The sequence below is a fragment of the Aricia agestis genome, chromosome 11 (genome assembly GCF_905147365.1).
Source record: "Aricia agestis chromosome 11, ilAriAges1.1, whole genome shotgun sequence".
In the NCBI taxonomy this organism is placed as follows: domain Eukaryota; kingdom Metazoa; phylum Arthropoda; class Insecta; order Lepidoptera; family Lycaenidae; genus Aricia; species Aricia agestis.
The window spans coordinates 4,103,117-4,114,351 of record NC_056416.1 but is presented as its reverse complement, the minus strand read 5'-3'; the positions used below and the strand labels follow the sequence as shown (position 1 = coordinate 4,114,351).

Here is an 11,235-nt window from a genome sequence, read left to right as displayed (position 1 = left end):
ACTACCTATTCTAAATTCAAATGTAAAAAAATATTTTAACTTTTTTTATTTATTTATTGCAAAACTTTGTATAAAAAGTGCCCTCTCCTGCATGCCTAACTGGACTTGTCTGCCCCCAGCCCAGCCCATGTGGAAGTAGAGCGCCCGGAGTCGCCGCAGCGTTATCCCGAACACTGATTGTTTGTTGTGATCCCGGAGTGACATATTCCATGAACACCTTATGTTTTGTGATCCTGCAGTGAAAACTACACATTAGTTACTACGACACGGTTGTGATCTCTGAATAAAGACCTCGTAAGTTACGACGGCGGCACACGCTCGAGCGCAACACTAACGCTAACGTTGTTTTACAGCGAACGAGGTGGTCGTTGACAAGTGGTAAACACCACCGTAACATAGTTCCTCATCCGCTTCTCTCTGCTACTTCTACCGCTCTCGTCTCGATGTAGACTCTAGGGGTTAGGGGCTCCGCCGCGAGTGACGTCATCCGCGGCCGCCGCTGGACTCTTAACGATGTATGGGTAACGACTGGCTAGTGGCTAGGCATGGGCTAGACCGGGCGAAGGCGGGAGCGCGGCCATCTCAGCTACCGGCGTTAGTTCAACAGAGAGGACATGTTCATAATGTGTATATAAATATACAGTATGCTTAGGAGGTTTAATTAATTTGTTTTTAACGTTATTCTAAAGACTTCATGGTGCCCGTCGACTAGAGCAGTACGATAGACTGTGTACTTAAGTTGACAGCGTGCGATTCATTTATTGTTATATTTTTATTATTAATTAATTATTATATTATCTAGTTTGCTTACCTAGAGCCGAATCTATATTTCTATTAGTGCTGACGCCTCGACGAGCAATATGGTGTCTGTAAGGGAAGGATATTGAAATTTATCCAGTTTTGGGACAGCCAGTCCAAATTTTTGAACATACCTGTACATTTTAATGTATTATTGTTTTGTATAATAAATCGTTATAAAATAATAGATGTTTCATTCCATTCTTTCATTTTGTGACTATTACCAAGTACGGTAGGTACTTATATGTAAGTATTATTTTATAACCAGTTAATTAATCATTGCTTATTGTAGGAAGAAGTTAGGTTTATTTCAAATCAATTTCCAACTTACAATTATTATTATTCATTGTTACGAGACTTACGAGCAATAGCGCACTAGCGGGTAGGCCGCAGCGGCCATCGAGAGCTTGGTGTGGCCGCGTGACGGCCAGGTGCGCGTGGTCTATGGCGGTTTCTTAAGGTATCTATCTCGATGGCCGCTGCGGCCTAGCCGCTAGTGCGCTATAATATAAATAAAATAATCTGATATTGGAATGTAAATAAAGCGATATTTCAAAACAACTGCACTATCCTCAACCTGTTAGAAACCTGCCCTAAGGATACTAACCTCTTCCTGATAAGTGCCGGATAGTCTATCCTGGCTATCCCCGACCCGCGGCCCGCCGCGCCGGGACTTTAACAGTGGCCCGCGTGATGTTAAAACATTTTGAAATCCACGCTCATCGGCAAAAGAATGTAAAGTCGTCATTAAAGTTGTGAATTTTTTCCACTTTTAAATCGTAAATTTTGAAGAACGTATTTTTTAACCCTAAAAATTTTTTGTTGCGGCCCGCGACACCAAGATCAAAACATGTTTGTGGCCCGTGTGAAAAAAGGTTGCGGACCATGTTCTATCCACAACTTAACTTGACAGATAGTATGGAGAATCTGTCAAATAAGTAGTGGATATCCTATCCGATACATTATCAGGAAGTGGGGAAATAGGCCCTTAATAAAATAAAAATATAATATGCCTAAGGGAACATACCCATACTATGTGACCTATTATCCCTTTTTTCTTAGATTGATTTGAAAGGGATGACACTGTTGCCACTTTTTAATTTTTTCCATAAACTTATACCTAATATTATACTGTCGTAATTTTTTCCTTTCTTGACAGACTATAGATTTTTGTGACGTAGTCGATTTAGCCGAGAGAAACGTCACGCTTTTTGACTTCGAATCAGGGGCTGTACCACGAATCTGTTTTGAGACTCAAACAATAGTACGAGAATGCCGCGTCCTAGGTACTCTAACAAACAAGAAATTACGTTGTTAAAGCAGAACGCGGCATTCTCATCCGATTGTTTGAATCTCAAAACTGTTTCGTAGTAGGCCTACTGGCGGGCAATGTTGGGACTTGGGTGCTTCTTCACAGTTGGTGGAGCTGCAGGCGCGGTCGCAGCCTGAAATTTTGGATGGGGGTCACTCACTATTTATTGGCAAAAATTTCCTTTTATTATTTGGCAAGGTTTTGAGACTTTTCAATTTGACCTTAGATTTGGGGGGAGGGGGGGGGGGGGGGGGGGTCATGTCCCCTGTGACCCCCCCTCTGACGCACGTAAACGTACTATAATATTCATAAACTTTATAAGTTTATGATAATATTAAAACATTGACAACTTCATCAAACAAACTACCTGGCAAACAGTGCCCAGTTTTTAGTTTGGTGAAGTTGTCAAGCAAATCGAAGAAAGCTCGTGCTGTGTCTGTATATTAGACACCTGCAATGTTTACAAAATAGTCAGCTGTATTAATAACTACAAGTACATTAATAACTAATAACAAAATTTAAAATAAATAATTAAAGGGTGGCTGCCATACAAAAAACATATTTTTTTCTATTTTTGCTCTATAATGGTACGAAATAGTAGGGGAGGTCGCGCTCATTTTAAAAAGTAATTTCATACCGAGTGAAAATCGTAACAATAATACTATTCTATTAATACATAAGAGTTTTGATCGTCAGCTACTCCAGTATGGGTGGAATAAAAATTGAGAGTATCTCAAAGTTGTTGTTGGGAATCGTATTGAATTGACATTAAAAAGATCCCAATTCGCACCCAATAAAGCTTCATATCTAGATTATACACGTTCAGGTTCGGTAGGTGTTATTTTAGTTTTAGTATATAACAACAGATGGCGCTTTTAAAGTAAAATGTATATAATTCTTCTTCACAAATATTGACTATCGAATTAATTACTTAAAATTGCTATGTGGGACAATTTAATGGTTAATTCAAACGAAAATCGCCGTCAGCTGAATATTTGCAGGTGGAAATGTCGTCTACGCGACGCCCTAGGATACATTGAGCGCGAAATAGGGCTATATTGGTTATAACTTATATCGCTGGCTGACGGGCTTTCCACCCGCATATTAACGACTGACGGTGGTCTTTATTATTAAAAAGGTATCAACATTCACCTGTATAAATTTTGTACGGTATGAAATGACTTTATATTTTAACTTTTTTAACATAGTTCAGTAACGCGACTGACGTTGAATCCCCCGTCTGCGATACGGCTGACGGTGCATTTTTGGTTAAGCATGACCTCAATAATCATGCACAAAATTTTCATTCGGTATAAAATCACTTTTCGCAATTATTTTTTTTACAACTTTGAAATACTCTCAGTTAACATTCCACCACGGGTGCGGCGGCTGACGCTGATTATGTTGATTGATAAATATTAAGCTACCGCTGGACAAAAATTTGGTCGGTATGAAATGACTTAGCAAACGATAGCACTACCTCCCCTACTAAAACCCTTTGTGCGCGAGTCCAACTCGCACTTGGCCGGAGAAATACAACCAATACATGAAGTCAGTGATGGCCGTGGAATTAATAATAGTCAGCTGTATGTATAGATTAATTAATAATAATTATTAATTAGAATTTCTAATAACAAAATTTGAAATAAAAACACATTTTTTACTATTTTTTGATTGGTAACTCCAGTTCATATGTCACTTTTTCCTGTATTGGCCCGAGCATAGGATGTTTTTTTTTTTTTTGGGATTTGGCACTGACACTGGGGTGTACTTTGCCATAAACAAAGGTAGGGAATAGGCGGTGGAAAAACAAAGTAAGTACGGAATTTAGGATTTGGATCTAGTTAGAAAGTTTCATAATAAAATATTATATTATATAGATTTAAATATTAATTAAATTGTGACGTAAATATTGAGATAAAAAAGAACAAACTAATTTATTACATGAATTTAATAATATTGGAACAGCGTAGCTAGCACGGGGTTTCCCAGTCGATTCTTCGGAAGAAAGTAATGGCAGTTTCTTTTCCATGTCTACATATCTTATTTCCGAGCATGGCACCACCCATCGACTTGAGTTTCAGTGGACAAAGACAGGAAACTCTTTCCATAGCAACCATTATAGCAACGGCAATTATTTTTTTTTGACATTTAGTTTCTTGGTTCTTTTTTTTTAATTATGGCACCTCGGCTATAAAACCATGGCCAGTGTCGAGTAAATGGCGGCAAATTAAAAAAATCGACGTGTAGCAACCTTGTCTATAGTCGGAATTATAGTTTTGATCTACGAAATACGAATAATAAAAACTAAGGAACTTTATTATTCGTAGTTTGTAGATCAAAACTATAATTCCGGCTATAGACAGGGTTGCTATACATCGAGTTTTTTAATTTGCCGCCATTTATTTGACACTGGCTATGGTTTTATAGCCAAGTGCCATAATAAAAATAAAAACAGAATCAAGAAACTATGTCAAAAGCGGATCGTCATGCTTGACATATAGATTTTCAAAAGCGAAAGATATCGAGATACCTACGAAAGAAACTTTTACTCCAATGTTTTTCCGGTAAAACTGTCAAAATTCAGTTTCTTTCGTTTGTCTACGTGCTTGTGCTAGCTATGCAGAAGTAGGAAAGGGTATAGATATAGAGGAGAGGTTATCATATAGACAGGAGTGATCATACAGAGGACAGGAAAGAATAATATGATTTAAATCACCCACTTCCAAACCGCAATCGCATGCATCATCGTTGCGAATCCGAATTCTTTTTAAGTGCGCCGGTGTGATGACCTGTCCCAACCTCATTCTAATTATAGATGAAGTTATACTTTTTGATAGCTTTATTTTGAAGAACCAAGGCTTAAACTGAATCTCAGGTTGTATATACTTATAATGAACACCTTTTCTTTGACTACTTACTGCCCAGTCCTTACTCCAATCCTGTTGGAGAAAGTTCTTGGCAAGAGACGGCAAGTCGTGACAATAATTCACATACGGAAACACATCTCCACAAGAAACCGCATCTTTGGCCAGTCTATCTGCCTCCTCGTTTCCAAGAATGCCGCAATGACTTGGAATCCAAACAAATGTAACAGACAAACTACTGACAATACACCTGTGCAAAAGGTTTCTGATTTGTATGATTATGGGAAAACATTTTGATCTAAACGTAAATCTTCTCAGTGCTTGCAGGGCACTCAAAGAGTCAGTAAAAATTACAGTGTTTTAAGCTTTGCTAGTAACATGTAGTCAACTGCTTTAAAAAGACCAAAGCATTCACCAGTAAATACTGAAGTTTGTGGAGGAAATTTAACTTTTTGAACTATATTGTATTGGAGATGGTAAATACCTACTCCAACACAATTATTATTATCTACTGACATTTTAGAGGCATCCGTGTAAATATGATGCCAACCTTGCCAATTATTCGTTGTAAAATAATTAAAAAAAGGCTTTGCATAATATTTATCAGATTTTTTAATTCCTATGTCATAGCGGATATCAGGATTTAAAACAAGGGATTCAAAGGATGAGTTAAAAAGCGGGAAAACAGGTAATCTATGTGTAGGGGCATCAAGCGACAAATATTGGATATAGCTATTAACTAAGCAAGGGCGAGATTTGTGCAACCAAAATTGACTATTATTTACTAAATCTAACAGTTTTTTTTTTTAATTTCGGAATAAGGGGATGGTTTGAAAATTGCAAACAGCGAATAAAAAACTTGTCAGCCAGAAGTTGCCGCCGTAGATAGAGCGGTGGTTCACCGCATTCTACCTGCAATGCATTTATTGGCGATGATGCCATGGCTCCACAAATTATCCTCATACATTTTGCCTGTACCTTATCCAACTGTTTAAAACCAGCTACGTTACAAGGTTCTAAAAGGAATGTACCATAGTCTAAAACACTTCTTATTAAAGTGTTATACAGCAATTTTAGATTAAACGGGTGAGATCCCCACCACACGCCAGATAAACATCTAATTATGTTTAACGAATGTTCACACTTCGACGCAATATACTCATTATGGGCATTACCATTAAGTTTCGAATCTAAAATTACGCCTAAAAATTTGACCTCCTTGTCAACTGGAATTTGTAATCCATTATATTTTACCACCACTGGAGGAGGAAAGCGCATACGGGTAAAAAGTACAACGGAACTCTTCTTAACTGAAAGATCTAATCCATTCTCATCTAACCATACCTTTAGACGTGCTAGGGCTCGCGACAGTCTAATGGAGGCTCTTTCAATAGATTGATCTATTACATAAATTGTTAAATCATCGGCGTATTGCAGAAGATACAATTCACCATCTATATCTGTTAACATATATGATTCCAATTCTGTAGTCACGCTAGTCACTACATCTGACGAATAAATATTATACAAAGGAGGACTTATCACTGACCCTTGGGGCAGCCCTTTATCAACAACCCGCACCTCCGTCGACGTTGTATCTTGTAAAGGCAGAGCAATAAATCTTTCCAATAAAACGTTTATAATAAAATTACTTATAATTTCCGGAACACCTAATAAATCTAACTTTCGTTTGAGAATATCTATCCTTACATTATCATATGCTGCGTTTATGTCCAAAAAAGCTGCTAAAACTGATTTATTTTCTGAAAAAGCAATACGAACGTCAGTGATAAAAAGAGCTAAATTATCTATAGTACCTTTTCCCTTACGGAATCCATATTGACTTTTGGCAAGAAGTTTATATTTTTCAATATGCCACTCCAGACGGTTCTTTACGAGATGCTCTGCAATCTTTAATAACACTGATGATAAGACTATGGGGCGATAGGAAGAAGCTGAAGACGGAGGTTTTCCAGGTTTTAAAATGGGAATAACCTTTTGTGTTTTCCATGAATTTGGAATATTACCCGTTATTAACATTAAATTAACCAAATCCAAATAATAATTTAAAATTTCATCTGAAGCGTGTTTAAAAAAAGAGTATGGGATACCATCGATGCCCGGAGCCGAGTCTTTTAAATTTGCAACAACACCTTTTAACGCTTGAAGAGTAAAAAGCGAGTTAAGATCTTTAAGGCTAACTTCACCTAAAGGTGATGGACGGAGAAATGATACAGAAGGAGGTGCTAATCTATTTAAAAAATCGTTGGCTAAAGAGTCTGGCATAGGATGAAAAGGAGGTTTATATGCTGACCTGTACCTTTTAATATTATTCCAAACTATAGAGGTGTGTGTGTCCGGACAGATAGATTCACAAAACTTTTTCCAGCTTGCAGACTTCTTTTTCTTAAATATTTTTTTTGCATCGTTAACAGACTTACAATAAATATCGTAGTTTTCAAAGGTAGAATTATTATTATATTCTCTTTCAGCCTGTTTTCTTTTATGTATAGCGACTGAACAGTCATTATCCCACCAAGGAGGTGATGGAATGTAGCATTTAGGTGTTTTCTTAATAGGAAGAGTTTCATCAGCTGATTCGATCAAAGCAGATGCTAGAGCATCAGCGCAAACAGATTCATTACCTGGTGATATACTAGGAAGATTGGGTAGTTTATTTTTTAGTGTATGATAAAACTTTTCCCATTCTGCATTTTTTAAGTTATATTTTAATGATGATGAATTAGTAGGATGATTTTGCTTTTTATTTTTACAGGGGAGAGACAGAAGAATAGGGAAGTGATCACTACCGTGACTAGATGATAGAACTGACCAGTGTAAAAGAGAAGATAAATTTGAAGTACAAATAGACAAATCAGGGGCACTATAACCCTCATTAGGTGCAGTTTGCCGTGTTGGGAACCCTGTGTTGAGAATACATAACTTATGGAAATCTAATAAATCTAGTACTTCAAAACCCCACTGATTGTTATTACTACTACCCCACGACAAATGTTGGGCATTAAAATCCCCAAGTATTACAAAAGGTTTTGGCAAAAGACTAATTATGTTCTTAATTTCTAAAAATATTGAATAGGATGGATGTGGAATATACAATGAGACAAAACAGATGTTATTTACAGATGCTGCTATTATAGAAATATTTGGATTATGTGATGGAAGAGAAATATGTACAAATGAATGACGATGATTGATGAGTAAGGCAGCACCGCCATACCCATCAGATCTGTCCTCTCTTAAACAAGCATAGCCAGGAATCTTAAAAAGAGATTCTGGCTTAAGCCATGTTTCTTGGAGAGCAAAGATAAGAGGGTGATATTTGTTTATTAAATAAATGATTTCATTTTTTTTGCTGACTGCACTGCGACAATTCCACTGGATTAGATAATCCATAGTGGGAGTTAATTTCAGGTGAGTTACTTACAGAGGCTACGTTGGACGGTGAAACTGATGACGGTAAAATATTTGACTGAGTAAGATAATTAATTATAGCTGTAATTAATTCAGGCACTGAAATATTATTATTATCACCATTTGTAGGCAAAGCAGTGCCATTTGAACCCGATGGGGGACTGTAATCTTTAATTAAGTTAAAATGAGCAGTTTTATCATACCCACCTACTGACTTTGGTGGAGTTCTAGGTTGTCGGAAGACTGTTTTTTTATATGACTCTGTGGTTGTCCTCTTTGCAGAGTTTTTGGTGACCGATGAGAAATGTTGTTTTTGAGAGTCTATAAATGAAGGGGATGGACTAGAAGAGGTTAAAACTGTTGAGTATAATAATTTAGAAATAGGAGGGTGGAGTTTTGATGCTTCGGCATAGGATAAGTTTTTGTGAGCCATGGACTCTTTAATTAATTTTTGTCGTTGGAACTCAGGGCAATTCTTACTTGTGGCTATATGGGAAGCTTGGCAAAGGCAACAGAAAACAGAATCTTCATCTACAGAACATTTCTCACCAGAATGACTCTGACCACAACGGAAACATCTGGGGGTTGATCTGCACTGTGACTTAACATGCGAATACCTGCAGCAATTGTAACACTGTATGGTGGGATAGATGTACAAGTCGACAGGCAAGGAGTTATAACACATAAAAATTCTTTTTGGTAATTCTTGGCCATCAAATGTAAAAACAACTGACTCTGTATTTACAAACTGTACAGTATTATTTACAATGTTTTTTTTCTTTATGCGTCTTACTTTCATAATGTCCCCACAACCATACGGTAAAGTAATATTGGCCAAAATGTCATCATCAGACCAATCGGCTGGAATACCTCTAACCAAGCCAACACGACTAACTTGAAAAGATAGAAGAAAAACTTTGTAATTGTTCTGTTTTAGATTCTCATTAGTAATAAAATTATTTGCATCAGAAAATACAGAGAAAGATAATGACAATCTATTCCTGCCAATTCTCTTAAGGCTACCGTTTTCTATATTCTTAATATTATGGTTTTTAAGGAAGCGACCAAATTCGACGGGATGTAAAGTGCAGTTTCCATTAGGAGATGATATTTCTTTTTGCACATGTACTACATAAGGTGTAGAGTCAGTGTTGGTGTACAACAAAAGACTAACACGAGGATTCACCAAGCCCTGATGTTTTTCAATGACGCCAGCTGTATGTTGGATATTATTCAGGTTTTCTTTATTTTCCGTGTAACTCAAGCACATACAGTTGATGTCAGGTTTTGTTTTGTCAGGATTTTTCCTAATCTTTTTATTGCATTTTCTGCATACTCGCCTAGATGCAGCAGGGCGTTTGCGGTTTGTAGATTTGTTATTAACGGACGAATCTGTGTCCATACTTGAGTCATTTACATTTTCAGTAGTATGAATAGTAATAAATTGGCCAACAGGGGGGCCTTCCAGCCCCCCTGGGTCCTCATCCATATTTACAGAATATATACAAAAAACTTACCAAATAGTATGCATAAATAAAAATAAAAACTAAAAGAAACTAATAATAAGATAAAAAGAAAACTAACTAACGAAGATATTTACAATAAATAAAACAAAAATTAAAAATATTCAGAAAACACGACCGCCCTTTTCGAAGATTCCCGCGCTTTTTTCCAGCATAGGATGTTAATGAACATGACACTCAATTATGAAGTTGACAGTCAGCTGCTAAACTGCGAAAAAATGAAACGAACACGGCTAGTATTCACTCTACAAATATATACTAGTAATCTGTGGTATTCACTATTCAGCCAACAGCTCAGTATGGCAATTGGAAAATGTCATCAAATGTCAAGTAAACTCGAACAAAAGTAACGCCCGCGGGTGCCAGCTGTAAACATTGAATAAATTTAACTGAAAATATCTCAATATATGAGTTATTATTAATTTTTGATACTGAAGTTCTAACCTTTTATAATTTAAGTATATAATGGAGCCAATCAGGTAACGTTTTGTTTGATCTTTTTGTAATAACTGCCGTAAAATCTTTTCAATGTCGGGTTTGCTTTTAGATTAGAAAACGATCTACCGAACCAAATGGCTCATTTAGATTTAATGGAACTAGGAGAGGAGAAGACTACTAAAACGGAGCCCGAATCTACCTCACGTGTTTTGCGTAAAAGAAAATCTATAGCTTCAGAATGTCCGAAGCCGTCTAATCGTCGCGTAAGCATGCGGCCGCGGAAGCACAGCATCTCAGACAATATCAATTCTAAAGAAATCGAAGCACTCTATCTTAACAAGAAAGTGAAAACTTTGTCTCAAACTTTAGAAACAATTTACGAGGAGCCAAAGGCGAGCTCCAGCACGGACACTTTCGTCGGCGGTCGAAAAATCAAAAGACTTTTAACATTCCAAATAGGTAGTCATTACACAAAAGAAAAAATTAAAAAACGTAGAGCTAAAATAAAGAAGCTATTGGGCAATAAATCATTCCTAAATAGAAAGAAGATACCTATGAATGTGTTCCTCAAAACCATAGAATGTTTAGAATTAGATGAAGTCATACACACAGAAAGCAAGACTATCGATAATGTTACTACATGATAATTTCCCTTACCTTTGGTATATTTCTCCCATCAGTTTATCACATAATCATGCCAGATTTGACTGCCATAATTTTTAATAAAAGTTTTATTTAACTACCATGAGCCTTTTATTTTCTGTTATATTGCAGAGAGGTTTGATAGTAATGAAACCAAATAAAGTTTAGTAGAAATTTTTTATTACCAATATTAACTATCTTGTCTAAGTCTATGGACTATGAA

The 11,235-nt window shown here is 36.6% G+C and overlaps 2 protein-coding genes across 6 annotated transcripts in view; both read left to right on the top strand.

Moving 5' to 3' along the window:
- LOC121731995 (calcium-transporting ATPase sarcoplasmic/endoplasmic reticulum type) overlaps positions 1-983 on the top strand; it is a 44,607-nt gene extending 43,624 nt beyond the window's left edge. For 4 of the 5 annotated variants that reach the window (XM_042121726.1, XM_042121721.1, XM_042121722.1 and 1 more), the window contains exon 13: positions 120-343. In XM_042121726.1, coding sequence (XP_041977660.1) covers positions 120-139 — 20 coding nt within the window. In that variant the 3' untranslated portion in view covers positions 140-343. The other variant, XM_042121725.1, reaches the window with a different exon arrangement.
- A 9,280-nt stretch (positions 984-10,263) lies between these two features.
- On the top strand, positions 10,264-11,113 carry LOC121731696. Its single transcript, XM_042121269.1, has 2 exons — positions 10,264-10,411; positions 10,480-11,113. The coding sequence occupies exons 1-2, from the start codon at positions 10,398-10,400 to the stop codon at positions 11,012-11,014; spliced, it is 549 nt and encodes a 182-aa protein (XP_041977203.1). The 5' UTR covers positions 10,264-10,397; the 3' UTR covers positions 11,015-11,113.
- Positions 11,114-11,235: the final 122 nt, after the last annotated feature.